General features: G+C 32.5%; 3 protein-coding genes across 5 annotated transcripts in view; 1 reads left to right on the forward strand and 2 right to left on the reverse strand.

Annotated features, from left to right (window-relative positions):
- The first annotated feature begins 473 nt into the window (after positions 1 to 473).
- Positions 474 to 7,703, forward strand: LOC109094314 (pyridoxal (pyridoxine, vitamin B6) phosphatase). 2 transcript variants are annotated; one of them, XR_006161021.1, is made up of 4 exons: positions 474 to 1,311; positions 4,296 to 4,664; positions 5,934 to 6,151; positions 6,964 to 7,703. XR_006161021.1 is itself a non-coding variant. In XM_042765642.1 (3 exons), the coding sequence occupies exons 1-2, from the start codon at positions 708 to 710 to the stop codon at positions 4,619 to 4,621; spliced, it is 930 nt and encodes a 309-aa protein (XP_042621576.1). In that variant the 5' UTR covers positions 474 to 707; the 3' UTR covers positions 4,622 to 4,664; positions 5,934 to 6,155. The 2 variants fall into 2 exon arrangements, 1 of the variants encoding a protein (XP_042621576.1); XM_042765642.1 differs by lacking the exon at positions 6,964 to 7,703 and having other exon boundaries at positions 5,934 to 6,155.
- Positions 7,704 to 9,794: 2,091 nt separating this feature from the next.
- ccl27b (chemokine (C-C motif) ligand 27b) lies at positions 9,795 to 12,044 on the reverse strand. The gene is made up of 3 exons (XM_042765645.1): positions 11,888 to 12,044; positions 10,471 to 10,588; positions 9,795 to 10,392 (listed from the first exon to the last, which is right to left on the reverse strand). Exons 1-3 carry the CDS (start codon positions 11,940 to 11,942, stop codon positions 10,278 to 10,280), a joined length of 288 nt encoding a protein of 95 aa, XP_042621579.1. The 5' UTR covers positions 11,943 to 12,044; the 3' UTR covers positions 9,795 to 10,277.
- Positions 12,045 to 12,086: 42 nt separating this feature from the next.
- The window catches only part of LOC109098651 (myosin-IIIb), a 41,662-nt gene continuing 29,194 nt past the window's right edge, over positions 12,087 to 24,554 (reverse strand). The window contains exons 18-30 of one of the 2 annotated variants that reach the window (XM_042765644.1): positions 22,996 to 23,115; positions 21,758 to 21,843; positions 21,640 to 21,687; positions 21,414 to 21,461; positions 20,150 to 20,241; positions 18,717 to 18,884; positions 18,498 to 18,628; positions 16,755 to 16,948; positions 16,592 to 16,681; positions 14,320 to 14,485; positions 13,906 to 14,238; positions 12,636 to 12,693; positions 12,087 to 12,328 (exon numbers count right to left, since the gene is read on the reverse strand). In XM_042765644.1, the coding sequence (XP_042621578.1) occupies positions 12,321 to 12,328; positions 12,636 to 12,693; positions 13,906 to 14,238; positions 14,320 to 14,485; positions 16,592 to 16,681; positions 16,755 to 16,948; positions 18,498 to 18,628; positions 18,717 to 18,884; positions 20,150 to 20,241; positions 21,414 to 21,461; positions 21,640 to 21,687; positions 21,758 to 21,843; positions 22,996 to 23,115 (1,542 nt within the window). In that variant the 3' untranslated portion in view covers positions 12,087 to 12,320. Of the gene's footprint in view, positions 12,329 to 12,635; positions 12,697 to 13,905; positions 14,239 to 14,319; positions 14,486 to 16,591; positions 16,682 to 16,754; positions 16,949 to 18,497; positions 18,629 to 18,716; positions 18,885 to 20,149; positions 20,242 to 21,413; positions 21,462 to 21,639; positions 21,688 to 21,757; positions 21,844 to 22,995; positions 23,116 to 24,554 lie in introns of both variants that reach the window. The other variant, XM_042765643.1, reaches the window with a different exon arrangement.

A 24,554-nucleotide genomic window follows, 5' to 3' on the forward strand; every position in this document is an offset into this window, starting at 1 on the left:
TAAAAATATATATATATATATTGTTTTGCCTATACATGCCTTTTAATGTCTATTTATTTTATTCTTGAATAACTTCATTAGTCCCTTAATCCTCTAAAATATATAAATACAAAAAATTAAAACAAAAAAAACTCATAAAACAAACAATGTAACGACAAAAAATTAAAATTAAAAAAATTCATAAAACTTTTTTTCTGGTTCTCAGGAGAATATTATTATAGATACATTTTGAATAAAGAAATGATTTTTTTATACTATTTTTAAAATATATTTTTATTATCAATATACATATTAATATAGATTTGATATTCTCTCTTAAAAAGGTACAATCTGATACTAAACTGTACGATCTATAAAATATGCAAACATTATTAATTAGACCCATCGCACCTGGCCAATTAGAGACCAGCTCTGGGCTTCTAAGCCCCACCCACTTCAGAATCCTTGTTTCATATTAATCAGCCACATCTGCTCGCCTTCTGATTGGAAGACGCGGAGGAGTAGGCGTGCCCGTTGCAAGATCCTGAAACGTGATTGGATCGCGTCTGTTCTCGCATCAGAGATGGACGCGCTCGTGAGCTGCTCCACTGCGTTGCGTTCGGTTCTCCGTTCATTCCGTTAACCGTTACCTAACGGCGATCCTCAGCGCGTTTAATTAAAACAGACGCAGTTCGTCGTTTTCCATCATAGGATCTCAAGCCAGCAGGATGGCAGGCGCAGCGGCTCGCGGCACGGGCTGCGTGACGCTCCGCGGCGCTCAGATCCGGGACCTGCTGGACGCTAAACACAACGTGCTGTTCGACTGCGACGGCGTCATCTGGAACGGAGAAACCGCCGTTACCGGAGCTCCGGAGGTGGTCAGTCTGCTCAAGCAGCGCGGCAAGCGCGTGTTCTTCGTCACCAACAACTGCACCAGGCCGCGGGAGAACTACGTGCAGAAGTTCAGCCGCCTCGGCTTCACGGACGTCGCGGAGGAGGAGATCTTCAGCTCGGCGTACTGCTCCGCCGCGTACCTGCGCGATGTGGCGCGGCTGCAGGGGAAGGTGTACGTGATCGGCTGCGGCGGGGTGATGAAGGAGCTGCGGGACGCCGGGGTGCCGGTGGCGGAGGAGGAGGACGCGGAGCCGGGCGCCAGCATCTACAACTGCCCGCTGGACCCGGATGTGAAGGCGGTGCTGGTGGGATACGACGAGAACTTCACCTTCATGAAGCTCGCCAAAGCCTGCTGCTACCTGAGGAGCCCCGAGTGCCTGTTCCTGGCCACTGACCCGGACCCCTGGCACCCGCTGAGAGGAGGCAGGGTCACCCCAGGTAGGGCTCCTGAAAAGCTTTACGAAATGCATCTTCTTATTGAAATTATGTGCATATCGTGAAACGGGTCACATCTCAACCTCAAAATCAAAAGTGAAAAACATTAATAAACCAGGCTCAAATGTATTTACCCAAATTAAAGATTAAACTGATACCGTGCAAATGCAGATCATTTCTTCAAGTCCTGGAAAATCTTTTCTTAAAACCTTACAAATATCAATTTCACAAACCTTACAAATATGAAAAAGCTGTTCTGAAGTATTACATCTGTTGTTTCATTCATTAAAACTCAGCAGCTTAAAATAAAGACTTTTTTTTTTTTTTTTTTTTTTTAATTTTTTAGAAAGAAAATAAAGCCTGTTTTAAGTCTATTTTATATTAAACTTTCTTAAAACCTTACAAATATCAATTTCATTTTTTTTTTAGAAAGAAAATAAAGCCTGTTTTAAGTCTATTTGTTATGACTCTCTGCATTCTGAACAATTTCTCCACCAAAAATTGCTTTTAGTGTAAATAAATAAATAAAATGTTTATTTATAATTAAATATTTGTATGCATTCTAGCTATTAAAATCAGAAGGGAAAAAATATATATATATATATATATATATATATATATATATATATATATATATATATATATATATATAAGATATATATATATATATATTATTTTTTTTTTTTTTTTTTTTTTTTTTTTCTGAGTGGAAAAAAATAAAGCCTTTTTTTAGGTTTCTTAAGATTTTTCTGCATTAATTTTCCAACAAAACTCTTATTGCTGTAGTGCAAACATTTAAAATAAATGCAATTTAAAAAAAATGATAATATAAAAAATATTTTTATTTTTGTGCGTTCTGACTATTAATATTTTTCTGCAACATTTTCATGATAATTCCACAGTTTGGTGTAATGATTAATAATTATAATAATATAATACAAAGTTTTATTAAAATCATCATAAATACTTTTTTTTAATGACAATAATGAGAGTTTGGGTATAAATGTGCTTAATTGGCATTAAAAAACAATGCAAATCATTACTTAAAGCAAAATACTGGATTCCCACAGTCATGGAAAGCCTTACAATTATGGAAGCGTCATAAAATAAAGCCTATTTTAGGACAATTACAAAAAAAAATCATTTTCATGACAATTCAACACTTTCTCCACCAAAACTCATGAGTGTCACCAAAAGTGTCATAACAAACTACTAGAACCGGGGAAATGTATTGGTCAGAAAGTGTTTAGGGATGTAACGATTCACTCAACTCACGATTCGATTCGAAACACTAATTTAAACTAACCAATCAACAAACTTTTTTTTATTTTTATTAAATTATATTTAAGACAAATTATGAATTAAAATGAATTAAACTTTTACTATTATCACTGCTTGGACAAAATGCTGTACATTTATTTGTGAAATTATAATATAACTAATAATATACTAATATAGCACTTTTAATATATCATATTATTGCTCTTTTGTTGGTTTTGTTTGCTTCTATTGTCCTAAGTCGCTTCGGATAAAAGCATCTGCTTAATGACTAAATTTAAATATAATGTTAATGTAAATAACAAAACTAAATAGAATTTTTAAAACAAGCATCAAATCAAATAAGTAACACAAATAAAATAAATCTCTTCATATAAACAAAATAAGGTTTTGTCTGTGCTCTTTTCCATTTAAATTAGAGGCAACACTGCATTTTCCAAAGCTGCACACATGCAACATGAGCAGTTTTAATCTAAATGAGATTGTATACTTTAGAAATTTTGAAGCAAAAACAGAATGTTTTGACTCAGTTTTGTGAAGCATCCATACAAATCTCGCATGATGAAACCGACACAGCAGTGGAGCTTAAAGAGAAGGCAGATCATCTCTCGGCCAGGCAGGGTGGAGCTATAAAGCTCGGTAACCGCAAAACAATCGCTTATGAACACCGCAGCAGGTGGAGCTTAAAGCGTTTCCTCGGTTACCGCCGTAAACAAAGCACTTATGAACACCGCAGCAGGTGGAGCTTAAAACGTTTCCTCGGTTACCGCTGTAAACAAAGCACTTATGAACACCTGCAGCAGGGGGGAGCTAAAAGCGTTTCTCGGTTGACCGCTGTAAACAAATCGCTTATGAACACTGCGGCAGGTGGAGCTTAAAAGCGTTTCCTCGGTTACCGCCGTAAACAAAGCACTTATGAAACACTGCAGCAGGTGGAGCTTAGAGCGTTTCCTCGGTTACCGCTGTAAAACAAAGCACTTATGTGAACAGGTGGCGCTTCTAGAACGTTTCCTCGGTTTTACCGCCGTAAACAAAGCACTTATGAACACCGCAGCAGGTGGAGCTTAGAACGTTTCTCGGTTACCAGCTCTAAAACAACCCACTCATGAACACCGCGGCAGGTGGCGCTAAAAAGCGTTTCCTTGGTTTACCGCTGTAAACAAAGCACTTATGAACACCGCAGCAGGTGGAGCTTAGAGCGTTTCCTCGGTTACCGCTGTAAACAAAGCACTCATGAACACCGCAGCAGGTGGAGCTTAAAGCGTTTCCTTGGTTTACCGCTGTAAACAAAGCAGCGCTGCACTTATGAACTTTAATATGCATTATACAGAGACAAGATGAAAAGAAAAATACCATCTAAACTTTTCTGAAGACAGTAAGTTCCCCTCAGACATACATTCATATAAACTCCTAACATTACCCCTAATTGAATCGCGATTTGTTTAGCATCTCAACCGATTTGAATCGTCACATATTTGAATCGATTTTCAACCGACTCGTGGTTAATCGTTACATCCCTACTGAAAATTAATTACTTTTGATTTTGATGTCAAATGGACCTGTTTTCAAGAGGTTTCATTCCATCTGAAGTCTATCAAAATGTCAAGTGTTTGCAGCTGTGCTGAATTGTTCTCGTTGAGTAAGCTCGCTGTCAAACACATCGTGGGGTATTCACTGATGCACAGTGAAGGTCTGTGAATGTGACGCAGGGTCCGGCAGCCTCACCGCCGCTCTGGAGACGGCCAGCAGCAGGAAGGCCACGGTCATCGGGAAGCCCAGCCGCTTCATGTTCGAGTGCATCTCCAGTCAGTTCGGTCTGGACCCGGCGCGCTCGCTGATGATCGGAGACCGGCTGGAGACGGACGTTCTGTTCGGCAGCAACTGCGGCCTGACCACGGTGCTCACGCTGACGGGCGTCTCCACGCTGGAGGAGGCGCTCGCGTACAGAGACGGCCAGGAGCCGCAGCAGAAGGACTGCGTGCCTGATTACGTGATGGAATCTGTGGCTGATTTCCTGCAGGCGCTGGAGGAGTGACGGCTACAGCTGCGATCTCCATGCTGTGTCTCCACACGGACTGGTAACGTCCCCACATCAGTAATCACTGTCTGACACCAGACGCTCCCCTTGAATGCTCTGCTCAAGTGTGAATAAATGATGACAGAATTCTACTTAAATATATTTCTCCCCTTTTATTTTATTTTATTTTTGAAAGGTAATATTTAAGGAGGTTTAATTTTTTTTCCCCCATAAATGTTTCATTTTAAAGTTAATTTTTTATTTTAATATTGAGAGTTATTTAAGAGGGTTCAAAAATGTTCATGAATTTATTAGTTTATAATTCCGTCATTTTCTTTTAAAGAAGATATAAAATAAAATATTAAGAAAATATTCAATAATGAAAAAAAATAAGTCCCCTTAAATATAATTACTTATCAATAATAAAATAACACAAAATAAAATAAAATAAAATAATCCCATAAAGTAGCTTCCAATAATACAAACAATTATAACATAACAAAAAATTAAATCCCCTAAATTATAATAAATTTTTTTAACAGTAAAATAAATCAATATATGTTTTTTTATTTTAATTTTTATATTTTCTTAATTTTTAAAGAAGATATAAAATAAAATTTTAAGAAAATATAAAATAACAAATAAATGAAAAAAAGTAAATCCCCTTAAATACAATTACCTTTCAATAATAAAATAACACAAAATAAAATAAAATATCCCCCAAAAAATTGATTAAAAAATCCCCCAAAATACCTTTTTAAAAACTCCAAACAGTTATTAAAAAATTACAAAACATTATAAAACAATATAAAATTAATTACCTTTTAAAAATAAAATAAAATAAAATATCCCCTAACATACCTTTCAGTAATACAAACATGTATCAAATATGAAATTATTTTATTTTTGAAAGGTTATCATTTTTTAATGGATTAATAAACATTGTGTTTTTTTTATTATTATTTAAAGCTAATAAACAAATGCAATCCCCTTAGGTAAAAAAAAAAAAACTTATTTAACCTATTTAATTTTTTTAATTTTAATCAAATTTGAATTTATTTGAAATGTTATGCTATTATCTGCTGTAATATCATATTCATTAAAAAAATAATAATTAAATACAATTCTTGATAAATCAAAAAGAATAAGATCATCACGAATCATCAGCCTGGGTTGGTTAGAAGTCTTAGTTTAGCGTCGTCTGTCAAAGGAATCTCACAGTTAATGCAGCTCCTCAGATAAGATTCATTTATGCATCACATGCTTTCAACAGACAAAGAGCAGTTTATAAAGAAGATGAACTTGAATATGAATGTGACTTCTTTCAAAGGGAGTAAATCGGGACGGATGCTGTCAAACTCCAGTCTTTGAAAAGCAGTCGTCCATGAGACGAGCTCTGTGTGATGAGACTGCAGGAGGCTTTCTGTCTCGTTTGGATCTTAATGACACTCATCCTGATTCCCTTTCACTGAATGAAGTATTGTGGGAATATTCTGCTCATCCTCCTTTGTGTTCCACAGAAGAAATAAATTCATCAGGGTTTGGAGTGTGAGTAAATGATGACAGAAATCTACGTTATATACTGCTTATATATCCCTTTTACTCTATTTTTTTTATGTAATTTGATTACATTTTATTTTTAAAAGTTGCTTTTATTTCGTTTATTTTTATTTTATATTTTATATTTTGTTAATTTTTATTTAATTTTGTGTTATTTTATTATTAAAAGGTAATTACATTTTAGGGGATTATGTTTTTGTATTTTATTTTTTATTTTACTATTTAAATGTAATAAAAATAAGTACAATAAGAAATCTATATATATTACCAATATGATGATAAAATTTAAGGGGGTTTTATTTTTCATTTCTTTTATTCTTGAATTTTTTTTTTTATTTATTTTTTTTTATTTTTTTATGAATGGTATGTATGTTTGTGTTTATTTATTTAATTAATTTTTTTGTTATTAAAAGGTAATTCCATTTTAGGGGATTATATTTCTTGTGTGTGTGTTTGTTTTTGTTTTTAATTTGTCGAAATGTAATAAATATATTTAGTATTAATTAACTATTACCCTTAAATTTTATTTTATTTTTGAAAGGTAATAATACTAAGTGGATTTTATTGTACATCATTAATTTAATTTGATATTTCCTTAATATTTTACAACAAATAAAAAAAGCTAAGGAAGTTTAACATATTTTTTTTTAATGAACTGTAGCAGTATATTATCATCTTAAACAGTATTCTTAACACTTAAAATTTCTGATAAACAATAAGATCATTGATAAATCAGACGATCAGTGTTTGATTAAGCAACCTGTGTTAATGATTGACTGCTGACGGTCCTTTATTTTCAGAAAGCTGCTTCATTCTCCCCCAACAGCTGCTCAGAAGACAATCGAGTACCTTTCCTTGATCCTAGCGTGAGTTTCTGATGAAGTTAACAGCATTGGTGATTAGTTAAGTCTAGTTAAAGCACTGTGCCAGTTGAAATCTCTACTTAGTAATGGGACTGTTCAGAGCAGTTTGACCAACACAGACTCATTTTATGTGCCAACCACTGTATGTGTTTTTATTTTGAATCATTTTTATTGAGATTGAATTGAATTAGTGTTGTTTGACTGAGATCTGCTGCTCACTTGTTTGTTGATTGGGTTTTAACTGCCTTTATTAACACAAGTGACCTTTTTGACCGGAGTAGTTGATGTTTGAGAGCTGTGTGTTATTCAGTGGTTCGTCTTCATATAAAGCTCAAAACCGTGAAAAATGAAACATCTGCAAATCTAATGTGCCAAAATCATCCCGCGTGAAACCACTGAATATGAACCTGCATGTATGAGAAGATGAAATCATATTGTGTTTTTGATTCTGGTCAGTCAGCTGTTCATTGAAACTGGAGCGTTTTGTCATGAAAACAATCCTGAGTGATTTCTGCTAATTGTTCATTGTCTTTAGACTTTGTGTCCATTATAAATCTGATTATATTATATCGAAGACAAACATGCATCTGAAGTCAGCTGTGAACTGGTTTTGATTTAATGCTCTCTCTGTGTTGTGAATTCACTTTTGTAGAAATAAAAATATGGCTTGTATCTTATCATTGTCTTCCCATGTTAAAAACATACAACACTGCTCCGGGTGTGTGTTCACTACTCGCTGTGTGTGGTGGGTGTTCACTGAAGAGTGTGCTGTGTGGTGTTCACTACTGGGGTGTGGTGGTGTGTGGTGTGTGGGTGGGTCGTCACTACTTGGTGCGCGCTCGTTGCGGGTGACACTACTGTGTCTGTGTTTGTTCACTACTGTGTGGTCAGTACTCTGTGTGTGTGTGCGCACGCGCGTTCACTACTGTGTGTGTGTGTGTGCATTCACTACTGTGTGTGCGTGCGCGTTCACTGCTGTGTGTGTGCGTGCGTGTTCACTAATGTATGTGCACATGTTCACTAATGTGTGTGTGCGCGCATGTTCACTAATGTGTGTGTTCACTACTGTTTGTGTGCGCGCGTGTTCACTAATGTATGTGTGTGTGTTCACTACTGTGTGTGCGCGTGTTCACTACTGTGTGTGCATGTTCACTAATGTATGTGTCTGTCCACTACTGTGCGTGTTCACTAATGTATGTGTGTGTTCACTACTCTGTGTGTGGTGTGTGTGTGTGTAGGTGGTGTGTGGGGGTGGGGTGGTGGTGTGTGTGTTTGCATGTTCACTAATATGTGTGTGTGTGTGTGTGTGCGCATGTTCACTAATGTGTGTGTGTGTGTGTGTGTGTGCGTGTGTGTGTGTGCGCATGTTCACTAATGTGTGTGTGTGTGTGTGTGTGTTCACTACTGTGTGTGTGTGCACATATTCACTAATGTATGTGTGTGTTCACTACTGTGTGTGTGTGCGCGCGTTCACTACTGTGTGTGTGTGCGCGCGTTCACTAATGTGTGTGTGTGTGTGTGTGTGTTCATTACTGTGTGTGTGCGTGCGTGTGTGTTCACTAATGTATGTGTGTGTCTTCACTACTGTGTGCGCGCGTGCGTGTTCACTACTGTGTCTGTGTTTGTTCACTACTGTGTGTTCAGTACTCTGTGTGTGTGTGCGCACGCCCACGCGTTTCACTACTTTTTTTCATTCACTACTTTCATTCACTACTCTGTGTTCACTTCCGCGTTCACTCGTGCGTGTTCACGCGTTCACTGCTGTGTGTGTGCGCGCGTTCACTGCTGTGTGTGCGTGCGTGTTCACTAATGTATGTGTGTGTTCACTACTGTGTGTGTGTGTGTGTGTGCGCGCGCGTGCGTTCACTACTGTGTGTGCGCGTGTTCACTAATGTGTGTGTGTGTGTGTGTGTGTGTTTGCATGTTCACTAATGTACGTGTCTGTTCACTACTGTGTGTGTGTGTGTGTGCATGTTCACTAATGTGTGTGCGCGCACATGTATGTGTCTGTCCACTACTCTGCGTGTTCACTAATGTATGTGTGTGTTCACCTGTGTGTGCATGTTCACTAATGTATGTGTCTGTCCACTACTGTGTGTGTGTGCGTGTTCACTAATGTATGTGTGTGTTCACTACTCTGTGTGTGTGTGTGTGTGTGTGTGTGTGTTTGCATGTTCACTAATATGTGTGTGTGTGCGCATGTTCACTAATGTATGTGTGTGTTCACTACTGTGTGTGTGCGCACTTGGATGGGTTAAATGCAGAGCACAAATTCAGAGAATGAGACCATAATTGGCCACGTCTCATCACTTTCACTTTGATTACTGTCGAATATATTTTAGATTAAATTTTCAGGAGCACATTTATGCTACGTTTCAGTAACTAAAACCTTCAGTAGGGGTTTTTTATATTTGTTAACAGTATTATTAAAATGGTTGCAAAAGTAAGTTATTCTAAAACAATATTTTAAGATGCAATGGGTAATTGAAACTTTTTTTTTCAATTTTTTTTCAATTTTTACAATGAATAAACAGTCAAAAGCATTTATTAAATTTAGTTGTTCTAGATATCAACATTTACTAGTATATGTTTTTAAAATAATGTTTAATTAGCCAATGCACTGTGAACATAAACAATGGACATTTGTAGTTTTAGTAGTAATATAGTATACAATTATATATTAAGTAGATTGTTTTGCTCACCAAAAGTAAAAACTGTAATGTAAAATATTAACTTTAAAAGACAAAACGCACACACACACACATATATATTCCTTTTTTAATACATTTTATTTTTGAAGGATCACATGAACCTGAAGCCTGGAGTAATGATGCTGAAATTTCAGCTTTGCAACAGTATATATATATGTATAGCGTAATTGTCTTCACTGTTTTTTATAAGATTGATGTTTTTCATTATAAACCCTTGTTTAAAAAAAGTAATAAAAAACAAAGCAACTTCATCCATCAAACTAACAGCTCTTCAATTCAATAAAAGATACAAGAAACTGTTTCCACCTTGAAGCATGCAATAATTTTGATTTATGTGCCTTTCTCATACTCCACATTTATTTAAAAAATTGTAAGAAAGCAGTTATCAAAACAAAGCTTTAAACAAAAAGGAGCAGCTACGAATGCAAGCTCAATGAATTAATATGGAGACGTAGAAAACATGCAAACAGAAGCAATGATTAAACGCTTTCAGGATCTTTGAGTGAATTCTGACTAATGTTTGTCGGGGATCTCGTTCTTTCAAACAGCAGAGGCAGTGGTTTTCAGACCGTGCCGCATTTTGAGCTTCAGTAAGATTTGCAGGAATCGCTGGAGTTTGGGCGTGGCGCAGTATCGCTGGTCTCTGGCGTGAAGTCTGAAAGCAGAGGATGGAGGAGTTCAAGCCTTCAGAAGCTCATCTTTCAGCAGACATGCGTATTATTGAATCACTCACATGAGCGCGTCGATGGCGCAGGCGCCGTGGCTCGTCTGGACCTCATACTTGCTCACTTTCATCAGAATCTCGAGTGGAAACCTTTTAATCGTTTCAACACAACATCTGGGAGTGACGCCTGAAAATCAATCACAGACACACACCTAAGCAATGCATTAATACCATAAATGCAAAAAAAAAAAAAAATCATTCTCGTAGTGCAAAAAACAATCACAAATGAGTAAAAATGAATAAATGGTAACACTTAAGGGACCAATTCTCACTATTATCTAGCATTCAAACTGTGCATATTGGCTGTTTATTAGTACTTATAAAACACATGACCACATTTTAGGTCCCGTATCCTACCTGAACTTAACTACCTTACTAACTATTAATAAACAGCAAATTAAGAGTTTGAGGCAAAACTCAAAGTTAATAGTTAGTTAATAGAGTGAGAATTGGACCTTAAAATGACGTGTGACCAAATAAATATACATATACATATATAATAATAAAACATATTTTAACTTTTTTTATATATATATTATATACACAATTTATAAACATTTTTTTATGATGATACAACTTTATATAATGTTTATATAATAAATAAAAAAAAGTTAATTGTTTTTTAGAGGTATTTATGCCAGTTAGAAAGATCAAGAGATTAATTCCTGTAGTGTAAATAACAGTAAAAATAGTACACACACACACACACACACACACACACACACATATATATATATATACATACATACTGTATGTGTAAATAATACACAAATATTTATAATATGTGACCCTGGAGCACAAAAGCAGTCTTAAGTCTCTGGGGTATATTTGTAGCAATAGCCAAAAATACATTGTATGGCTCAAAATTATAGATTTTTCTTTTATGCCAAAAATCATTAGGATATTAAGTAAAAATCATGTTCCATGAAGATATTTTTTTAAATTTCCTACCATAAATATATCAAAACTTCAGTTTTGATTAGTAATATGCATTGCTAAGAACTTCATTTGAACAACTTTAAAGATGATTTTCTCAATATTTTGATTTTTTTGCACCCTCAGATTCCAGATTTTCAAATAGTTGTATCTCGGCCAAATATTCTCCTCCTAACAAACCATACATCAATGGAAAGATTATTTATTCAGCTTTCAGATGATGTATAAATCATAATTTCGAAAAATTGACACTTGACTGGTTTTGTGCTCCAGGGTCATATATATTAGATGCAATCAAAATTATACACACACACACACACACACACACACACACACACACACACACACACACACACACACACACACACATATATATATATATATATAGTGGATGGATGGATGGATAGATAGATAGCTAGACAGACAGACAGACAGACAGACAGACAGATAGATAGATAGAAAATAAAAAAACATGACTGTGAACTTTTACCTTGAACGGCGCTGAAGGTGACCGAGAGTAAAATCCCAAACACTAGGAGCTCCATCTGAAGATCAGTGAGATCAGCTGTGAATCCTGAGAGATCTGAGACTGGGACACACTCTTATACAGCCGTTAAACTCCTCCTATCAGAGCCACAGACGATCATCCACTCGACTCAAGCACGGATCAATTAAACCAGACAGAGCTGTAGTGTATCAAATAAAAGCCTTTATTCAATCACCTACAACATCATTTACATTAAATACAAATACATCAGATTACAACCCACTATTAAAACTAAGTGATAAATCTGTCAAATCATTGTGTAGTCTTCACCAGAACAAAATTACCATTTCACAGTTACATACAGTACACCTAAAAATCTCAAATAAAATGATGGATAGCAGCATCAAAAACATCTGTAGCTTCAATCTCCACAGTGTCACGCATCTGAAACAGAAAAAATACAACTAAATAATGCAGTCACTTCCAAACCGACAGATCAGATTAAAAAACAGGAATAAATTCAAAACTGTAAAATCAGTCACTATTTTATTGATTGATTGGTTTATTTTTAAATGATTAGATCTAGGGCTTTCAAACTCCAAAAATGAGAAAAACAAACTATAAAATGATTATAACAGTAGTTCCAAATCCTATGAAATCTATCAGCATTTAATGAAGTAAAAAGAGCTTTTTTTAGCTCATCTGAAGCTGAGGACTGCTGTGCTGAAGACAGACAGAAGTCATCACTCACCCGTCCTCTTCCACGAGCTCAAGGCTTTACTCGAGGAGACTGGGATCTGATCCTGGCTCTGCTGGAAAACATGGGAATTTGAAACAACATGAAACACTGGGGAAACACAGTTTAATGAAGAGATTCAGTTCCCTCTGGAACATGACGTAAGTTCAGTGAGCTTTTGTCTGAATAAGAACAAACACATGAAAATGTCAATCCGCAGCTCTTCAGCTCACACGGACTCGGTGCTCAGCCTGCAGTGCAGACATGAGCCTCTCTGACTTTATTACACAAAAATATTGAAATATTGTGTGATTGTGTTTGTTTGAACAACTGCAGCTTTACTATCAGGAGCAAAACAAACTAAACTTTAATTAAAGGTTCACTTGTGTTCTCACGACAAGAGTGTTTTTCATGAAGATTTCACATAATATTATTATTAATATATATATATATATAGATATATATATATATATATATATATATATATATATATATAATGTATATATACACACACACACTGTACATTTACTCACTTAGATGTATTACTATTTTTATTTAAATATATTTATATTATAATAATAGAATTTTATATTCTAATATATTATAAGCATTATTATTATAAAATATATTTTTTATATTAATATAAATGTATACTATTTATTCAAATGTACTTATTATTATATTTACTATTATTATTATTTATATAAATAATACTTTTTTAATAATATTTGTACAATGTTACCATCATTATTATTAAACATTTAATTGAATATTATATATATATGTTTTTGTTTACATATTATTATTATTAATTTAAATATATACTATATATTTATTGAAATGTATCGATTATATTATTTACAATAATAAAATTTTAAAAATGTTATACAATATATTATCATCATTAAACATTTAATTGAACATTTTTATATGTAAATATATAATGTTATTACATATTATTATAATTATTATTAATTTAAGTTTTTGCACATTATTATTAATTAAAATCCTACTACTACTACTAATATTTATTGTTATTTATATAAATATATACTCTATATTTATTCAAATGTATTTGTTTTATAAATAAAACTTTTCAAAATATATTATTACGATCGTCATGGTCAAAGCATTGTGAAAAATAGCTTTTTCTAGTTAAGGATTTGACATTTGTGTGTATACAAATAAATAAATAAATAAATAAACCCATCCTAAGAAATATCTACTGGAGTAAAAAGTGTGACAACTAGCCGGTGCCTGTATCTCTGTGCATGTGTGTTTGTACCTGTTGGATCTGCTGGATTTCTCTCATGGCCAGTCGTATGGAGGGGTAGAGTCGGGGGAACGGTCTGCTCTCTCCGGTCGGATCGTCATCCTTGTGCTCCATCGGAGCGGTTTCGAGTCTTCTGCGGCGGTCAGAGATGCGCTTGAGCACCGGCGGTTTGTGGGACTCTGGGTTTGAGCTTCCTCCCGGCGGCAGGAAGAGCCTCTGCATCTCTAAGTGCACTTTATGTGAACCTGTGTCCATGTCCTGATCCTCAGCGGGACGCTCCACCGCAGACGACAACGATGATGTAAAATCTTTGAGCTCCTCATAGTCCGGCTCCTGATCACACATCTGCACACACACACACACACCAGTGTTATTCTCTCTCTCTCCACTGAACACACAGCTGTGAATGGAGCGCAGGACCCTCACCTGACCGCAGGGCAGCGCCAGCAGCTCCATGAAGGGCTTGATGCCCACCTGAGTGTGATACTGCACCAGATCTGTGAGAGAGGAATGAGCCCGATCCTCCCCGAGAATCACATACTTCCCATTGCTCTGCATCTCCACCATATAGTGACGACAGCGATCAGCTCCCCTGATACACACCATAAACCAACCCAGCATACATGTTTACAATCAATCAACCCGTAAACAAAAATACATATATACATAAAAATAAATAAATAACTTCAACATCAACAACATAATTAAAAAAATTACTGAACAAGAATTATAATAAACAACAAAAATACTACTAATAATTGTGGATTTTAGTTTTTGCATATTATTTTTATTATTAATAATAATGACAATAATTATTATTATTCATAACAAGCATATATTAGTTATTTTAAATGTATTCATATGTATTTAATATTATTATTAATAGAAATAATATTATTTAAAAATATTTTTACATTATCATATTATATTATCATCACATTATTATTTTATTTATATGAAATTAATGTTATTACCTATAACAATGCTAATAAATAAGACAATAATCATGACAATAACAATTTTCATTTATAACATAAGCATATATTAGTTATTTAAATGTATTCATATCTATTTATTATTACTATTATTATTTTACATTATATTATTATCACATTATTATTTTATTATATATATATATATATATAATATATATTTATATATATATAGATATATATATATATATATATATATACTATATTATATATATATTCATAACAACTACTAATACTAATAATAATATTACAATTAAATATTAATAAAATATCTTAATATAATTATTAATTATTAATTATTTAAATATATACTTTTTATTTATATTATTCATATGTATTTATTATTAATTATATAATTTATCATTATCATCATTATTTTATGTATATAAAAAGATAGAAAAACGAATGTCACTATTTCTAACGCGATTAATGATAATCTAATTTAATCTAATAAAATATAAATAAAATATTTTGTTAATAATAACTAGCCAAATTGCAAATGTTACTTAAATGAGTAATAATAATAACAATAACTTTTTTTGTATTTTTACTATTTATTATGATTTTATTATTATTATTACTATTATTATTATTAATAATAATAATAATATAAAGAATACATACAAAAAAAAGGAAAATAAAAAACATCATAATCTGTTGCAAGAATCGAATTATGTACAACATGTACGTCTATGCAAACTCCTTAAACATGCACAGTGTTTTTATGACCTTTTCATGAAAACCCGATGAACACAAACAGTCTGTCAACACAGTTTTCTTCTTCTCCTGTAAAAGAGTTTCTCTTGCTTTGCCAGTTAGCATAAATAAAACAGGGTTTCATAATGAGCTTATTTGTCTCATTTTAGCCCTTAGAGTCTTTTTTTTTAGTGAATAAACACTTATTGTGACTTATTGAGGCTTGCGACTGTCCCATAGACTGCCAAATAAATAACAGTGTCAAGGTCCATAAAAGGTATGAAAGCCGTCATCAGAATACTCCATCTGCCATCAGACGTGCAATCAGGGTTATATGACGCGACGGGAACACTTTTTGTAAGCAAAGAAAGCAATTTTATTCAACAATTCCTTTGTCAACAGTCTCCTCTGTGTCTCTCATTATCACCGTATGCTGTGTATGCTCTTCTGTGTCATCCGTGCCACAAGGATGCGCTGTTTCTACATGTATTTAGCTTTGATTTTAAATAAAACAGTGCATACTTGTGGAGCGGATGACACAGAAGAGCATACGCAGCATACGGTGATATGGAGAGACACAGAGGAGACTGTTGACAAAGGAATTTTTGAATAAAGTCGTTATTTTTGTTTTTCTTCGCTTACAAAAAGTGTTCCCACCCGCTTCATATAACACAGATTGCACGTCTGATGGCAGATGGAGTATTCTGACGATGACTTTCATACGTTTTATCAACCTTGACTGTTATTTATTTGGCAGTCTATGGGACAGTCACAAGCCTCCCGGTTTTCATCCAAAATATCTTAAATTGTGCTCCGAAGACGAACAGAGCTTTTACGGGTTTGGAACGACACGGGGGTAAGTGATTAATGACAAAATTTTCATTTTGGGGTGGAGTATCCCTTTAAATTTAAATTTAAATGTAAACTGTTTAAACTTGAAATATGCAGCACATGTCATACTCCCGCTGGTGCTTTTATGGTGATTTTTGACGTGTTTTGGCAGAACGTACCTGTAGGTCAGTGTGTAACCCTCCCGGCTCTGACCCACTCGCAGCAAGAAGCAGCCGAGAGGTTTGTCGATCAGGAGATCTTCTGCTTGTCTGAGAAGCCAAAGTTACAGTGAGTACATGATAAACCTGTCTGTTCAGAAGCTGAGTGTGTGATGAAGCGCACCTGCGTGTGATCATGCCGTGGAACCAGCAGGGGAAGCCTCCGTCTCTGGTCAGCTTTCGCACCTGCGTCTCTTTGAACCAGCGGATGGTGTTGGTCTTCTTCAGGTGTTTCTCTTTCATGCGCTCTTCATCGATGGGCTGAAGCATCAGAGGAGCGTCCAGGTGAACGTTCAGCTCGTTATCAAACGGAGTCGCCTGACCACAAAAAAAGAGAAAACGAATGAGACTTAAAGTCAGGGCTATTACTGTAAACTAAAACCATAAAAGACTGAAATAAAACTGAAACGAAACAAAATATTTTATTTCAAGGCAACGTTTATTTTAGTTTAGTTTAATTTGAAGTACTAAAAGAACTAAAATTAGCTGAAATAAAAATTAATACAAACTACAGAAATTAAATAAAAATGCCAGAGACAACTATAAAAATTAAAAGGAAAATATAAAAATGTAAACTAATTAACAAGAACAACATATCATCAACAATACTACAATAGCACTGCTTAAAGTCAAAAAGAAATGTCATTCACAATTCATTTTATTTTTGTAATGTGGCTTATAACAGGTGATGAAGAAAATAACATGTGAGAAACTTTGGTTTGAAGTCGACTTTATAATTTATTTAATATTAGAAGTTTAATTCAAACACAGTAACAACAACGTAAACAACTAAAATTGTGCATATTAGTTTTTGCAAGATATAATAATAAATATTAATATAAATATATATCATTTGTAAATATTTATAAGTATTCATTAGTATTAATAAATAAACCAATAATAATAATAATAATAATAATAATAATAGGAATAATATTAATGCTATATTATTATTATTATTATTTTATTGCTTGTATAAATCTATTTATGTATTAATATAAATGTGACTATTTATAATAAAACTAATAATAAAAGGTAAACATACATACATTGTGTGAATAAAATATTAAAACATTAATAATAATAATACTAATATATAATCATCATTATATATTTCATTCATTATTTGTATAATTGTAAGTATTATTATAATTAATTTAAATGAGACTATTTACTATTTATAATAACTAATAATAATTAATAGTAAACATACCAAAAATGTTTTGTATGAATAAAATATAACATTATTATTAATAATAATAATAATAATAATATATGTATGATCATCATCATAATCATTATGATATTATTTATTATTTGTATGAATGTATTTATTATTATTACTATAAATGTGACTATTTACTATTTATAATAACACTAATAATAATAAATAGTAAAAAACATTTTTTTGTATGAATAAAATATGATAACATTATTATTATTAATAATATGTTTCAATATTATCATCATCATAATCATTATTACTATATTATTTATATGAATGTATTTATTACTATTAATATAAATGTGACTATTTACTATTTATAATAACACTAATAATAATAATTAATAGTAAACATACAAAAAATTGTATGAATAAAATATAATAACATTATCATTAATGATAATATGTTTCAATATTATCATCATCATAATCATTATTATTATATTATTTATATGAATGTACTTATTATTAATAGAAATGTGACTATTTACTATTGATGTTTGAGCTCTAATACAAACTAGATATGTGACACATAAACAATCTTTAAACTGCCACATAAACAATCTTTAAATTGCCAGGTTGAGGAGGTAATCTCATAAACCCAGGGGTAATATTTGACTGGATAAGGAAGTGATGTCACACCTCGAACAGCTTGCTGCGGGGCCGCGGCACAGGCATCAGGTGCGCTGCTTTCGGGACGCTGGTAAGCACCGAGCGCGGCCTGGGCTCCGGCTTGTGCTTCCTCGGCAGAGGCACCGGTGGAGATGCAGGTCCTGTAAACACACACACACACACAGGACTTTAACACACACCACTGCCATCAGCACCGGAGCTGCTGTGAACACAGAGCACAGTTCTTACGCCGGTTCTCCTGCTCCAGCTCCAGACGCCTCTTCCTCTCGTCCTCCAGCTGCTGTCTCCTCCTCTCCTCCTCCTCGCGCTCCTCTCTCTCGCGCTGAGCCTGACGCTGCCGCCGTATCTCCTCCAGCAGAGACAGATACCTCCTCCGACAGACCCTCGCACGGTAATCTACACGACAACAGACGCAGTCACAACACACACTCCTCACACTGTTAAAACAAGCATATATCATGTTTACAGTTATACACCTAATACTGAAAACACACAATGCATGAATGTATAGTCGCCAGACTTATCTAGTGTGATATAATCACTTACTAACAGCGTCTGTGTGAGTGTTATACAGTATTTCAGATCCTCGTGACCATGTAAAGCCACACTTTAACTTTTAGAACACAAAGTCAAAAGGTGAAACGTTTGGAAAAATTAAGGTTTTTGAAAGAAGTATCTTCTGCTCATTAAGGCTGCATTTATTTGATAATAGACACAAAAAAAACAAAAATACTCAAAAATATTTAAAACATAAAAAAAAAAAAAACTATATTAAAATAATCTAATCAATAATATACTTAATTGGTGATCAAAAAAAATTCCTATAATTTCAGCATCATTACTCCAGTCTTCAGTGTCACATGAGTTTCAGAAATCATTCTAATATGATGATTTGCTGCTCAAGAAACATTTCTGATTATTATCAATGTTGAAAACAGTTGTGCTGCTTTTTTAAATTAAATTAATTTTAATTGAATTTAATAATTTCTTCTTTTATTCCTCAGGTACACACTGAATCGATCAAAAGTGAAATTAAAATGTCACAAAAGACTTCCACTTTAAATAAATGCAGTTATTTCGAAATTTCTATTGATAAAAAACTCAAAAATCACAGGAATAAATTACATTTTACAATATGTTCCAATATGTTCCAATAGAAAACACTTATTTTAAATTGTAAATAGTAAAAATATTCCACAGTGTTACTGTTTTTACTGCGCTTCTGATCAATTAAATGCATTATTAATTATTAAATAAATATGGGAGGTTTATTTAAATAGTTTATGACTGTCCATATTTACATATTAAAACAAATTCACTTTTCTGGAACTTGACCTGTTCTAATTACCAACAATAATAGAACTATGCCACGATGAAGGGGTTAATGAATAATAACAGGTCATTTACAAACAAAAGTCTTAAAGGTACAGTTACTGTATAACTCCAGAGAACAGAAAACGGGAAAAAAGGAACAAATGGCAAGAACAGAAGACGTTTAATGATGTCCTTTTGTTCATTCTGTGCCAGTATTTACAGGTAAAGACCTGAGTTCATGTCTGCACCTGCTCTCACGAGTGTCAAACCATGAGCTTTCATCTGCAGTCTGTGTGTTTAATATACTCTTATTGTGGGATAAACAAAAGAGTTTAACGACTCCTCACTCTTCTGAATGACAAGCGCCGCTCGTCCCAGTCTCTCCAGCAGACGTGACAACTCCTCCTGGTGCCAGTACTTAAAAAACAACCGGGACGACCTGAAAGAGCAGCACAAGAGGACTCATAATACTGACGTATTGAGCAAATCACAGCAGAGTCATTAAAGCAGCGATTCAATTAGTAAATCACTAAATGTTCAAGCCAAATTAAATGGAATTAAATTAATTAACATGTTAGATCGTGTGAAAACCTAATAAACCTAATATCCTGACAGGACTTACGAAATCTTGATTTTAACATTTTATGGATATTAATGTAGCATATGGATTAAGAACATCAGAAGGGCAAGTAGATTTTTTTTTTTTTGCATTTTAGAAGAGAACTATTCCTTTTCATTTCAAGCTCTTTTCATTGCAGTAGTAAATGTATAATTAATTAATAATTAAATATTACTGTTTTGTTAGTTTAATTTGCTTCTATGTCCTCATTTCTAAGTTGCTTTGGATTAAAGTGTCTGCTAAGTGACTAAATGTAATGTAAGGTACATGCAAATATTCCATTATTTATTTAATAAATGTATGAGATATTTAAAAATGTAATGTATTGCAACACATATGTTATTTAATAAATAATATGTTAAAAAATAAGTAAAATATAAATTAAATTAAAAATTAAAAAATTTATACAAAATGTAAAAAAAATAAAAAATTTATTATATAAAATATAAATATGCATGTAATATTATTAATAATCACACACACGCATATTAAATCAATTAATACATTATTAAATATATGTATATTTATTGTATTATTTTATTATTATTTATTAAATTTTAATAAATGTTATACTTAATTTTTTTAAATAATGAATATTGATTTTTTTTAAATGTTATATATTATATATAATTAACACACACACACACACACACACACACACAACACCTATATATATATATATATATATATATATTAAATAAATTATTATAATAGTAAAATTTATGTATGTTTAATTATATCTATATTATATTATATTATATTATATTATATTATATTATCTTATATTATATTATATTATATTATATTATATTAACATTTTGACCTGTTTTATATTAATTTTTCCTTACTTACATTTTCAGAATGGTGGTCAGGGGTTTGTTTAAGTCATTAAACCGGCATACGAACAATAATATTTGTGATGCATGTCTCAAATACCCCTAATAATGCTTATGATTTGATTGACTTCATGACTTCAACAGGCTCAAACTCACCCACACTTCCAGCCAGAGAGTTGAGTGCTGTTCAGGATCGACATGCAACTGAAAGAAAACAAGCCAAATGATCTATATTAATGACAACAAGTGATAGGGAGCATATTCCTCTCATGTGAGATTTGTCAAATATCTTTATTAACAGTACATATAGGTGGGAACTTTGTTTCTGCATTTATTTGTGCACATTACTGTAACACAACTCTGATGTGTGTGTTGTTCAGACCTGCTTCTGTCCAGCGGGAGATCTGGTTTCAGCAGCAGAATGTTGTACCTATAGGACAGAAATATGAGTCTGATGCACTGCGCTGATAAAATGTCAGTTTTTCTGCCTGCACACCAACCTCTCGACAAACTCCCTGAACTTCGGGCGCCACGAGAAGCCGTCCCTACGGATTCGGATGGTTTCCATCAGACCATTGTATCTCAGCTACAGAGGATGGAAAGAGAACATTTATTCAAATTAATACATTAAATAAATATAATAAATTAGTGAATGTATATTATTAGCATTAGTAATACATAATTGTATAATATACATTCTATTATATATTTAATTTATACATACACACAAATATGTATAAACACAATTTAATTGTGGAAATTATTTATTATATACAAAACACTTATTATATATAAAATATATATTTTTTGTTAATATAAAATGTAATAAAAGCATAAATATATTTAATAGTAATAATAATTAAAGTTATATATGTATTATATATTTTATATTAAATATAAACATCTATATCTATTATAACAAATAGTTTTTTATTATATATGGAATATATATTTATTATCTAAAATATACATTTTAATTTAACATAAAATAAAATACATGTATAATAAATATATTAATTAAACATTTAATAATAATAATAATTTAGATTACGTATATATTATGTAATATATATAACATATCGTATTAAAATAAAATAAGAATTTAAATTAAATATATATTACATTTCATATTAAAATAAAAAATAAGTAGTTTTATTCTAAATTATATAAAATATATTATTAATTCTTTTTATAGGCTGCAAACTGCACTTCCACAAATGTCCAGCAGGTGTCAGTGTCGCACAGTCATAGTTTTTACAGTCCTGCTGAAGAACTGAACAGAACTGTACATTCCAAGGCTGTACATCATCTGAGCATGTGACTTAATAGCTGTTTTTGTGTAAACATACATGCACAGATAGACACAAACTGCATCATGTGAACAAACAGAGAACAAAAAAACAAAAGCTGCTAGTTGCTTATTACTTACTGACTGCTATTAGTAACCATCCAGAACACTAACATAGTGTTGGCAAGTTTTTAATTAATATCTACACAACACAAGAGATGTGTCCCTGAACTCATAGCTCCATCAAGATAATGGCTTAATACAGTGTTTAGTCCGTACTGGCCCTTAAACACAAATTTAGCGGCTCCTGTATCATTAGAGGGATTTGGATTGAGCTCCATCATAACAGCATTGAAAGGCTTCCAGGTTTAAGTACAGCTCATGGAGCTCAGACTCAGAAATCTGAGAATGCATTTGGCTCCAGAGTGGAAAATAAAAGAGGCCACAGACCTGATCCATGACCAGTTTACTGTCCAGCTGATCGGGCTGCTTGCTTCGGTTGGGTTTGATGCACCGAACGAAGTGCGGACCGGCTGCAAACATCTTCTCCATGAGGACAGCCAGAGAATGCTGCATGGAAAACAACACACAGACAGTTCGGCTGCAGAGTGAAGGTCAGAGCTGAGTTATCATGAAAATCACGGTCCAAGAAATAGACTTCACTTACTGAAAATATCATTTATCTTCATTATGGGGTGAAATATATGGAAACCTGTTTCCATCACAGAATAAAGAAATACAGATAGAACAGATACAAAGTAATTTCATCTCACAATTCTGGAAAGTTTTCTAAAATTCTAATTAGAATAGTGAAATATAAACTCTCACTATTCTAACTTTTCTCCTCAGAATTACTAGTTTATAACTCGCAACTTGGAGTTTATACCTTGTAATTCTGAGTTAATTTCTTGTAGTTCTGAATTTATATCTTATTTATGTCTAATTTATAATTCACAATTCTGAATTTATATCTCAAAATTCTACATTTAGATCTTATTTATATCTCACAATTCTGAATTTATAACTCAGAATTCTACATTTATATCTATTTATATCTCACAATTCTGAATTTATATCTCAGAATTCTACATTTATATCTATTTATATCTCACAATTCTGAATTTATATCTCAGAATTCTACAGTATCTCACAATTCTGTCTCACAATTCGAATTATCTCAGAATTCTACATTTATACTTCTATTTATAGCTCACAATTCTGAATATCTCAGAATTCTACATTTATATCTATTTATAGCTCACAATTATGAATTTATATCTTGGAATTCTACATTTATATCTATTTATATCTCACAATTCTGAATATCTCAGAATTCTACATTTATATGTAATTATAGCTCACAATTCTGAATATCTCAGAATTCTACATTTATATCTATTTATAGCTCACAATTCTGAATATCTCAGAATTCTACATTTATATCTATTTATAGCTCACAATTCTGAATTTATATCTCAGAATTCTAAATTTATATCTATTTATATCTCACAATTGTGAATTTATAACTCAGAATTCTACATTTATATATATTTATATCTCACAATTCTGAATATCTCAGAATTCTACATTTATATCTATTTATAGCTCACAATTCTGAATATCTCAGAATTCTACATTTATATCTATTTATATCTCACAATTCTGAATTTATATCTTGGAATTCTACATTTATATCTATTTATATCTCACAATTCTGAATTTATATCTCAGAATTCTACATTTATATATATTTATATCTCACAATTCTGAATATCTCAGAATTCTACATTTATATCTATTTATAGCTCACAATTCTGAATTTATATCTCAGAATTCTACATTTATATCTATTTATAGCTCACAATTCTGAATATCTCAGAATTGTTACACTATTTATAGCTCACAACTCACAATACCTAATAACTCAAAATTCAAAACTAATAACAACTCACAATTCTAAATTTTGAATTTATATCTTGGAATTCTACATTTATATCTATTTATAGCTC

This window comes from Cyprinus carpio, chromosome A10 (genome assembly GCF_018340385.1).
Source record: "Cyprinus carpio isolate SPL01 chromosome A10, ASM1834038v1, whole genome shotgun sequence".
Taxonomy (NCBI): domain Eukaryota; kingdom Metazoa; phylum Chordata; class Actinopteri; order Cypriniformes; family Cyprinidae; genus Cyprinus; species Cyprinus carpio.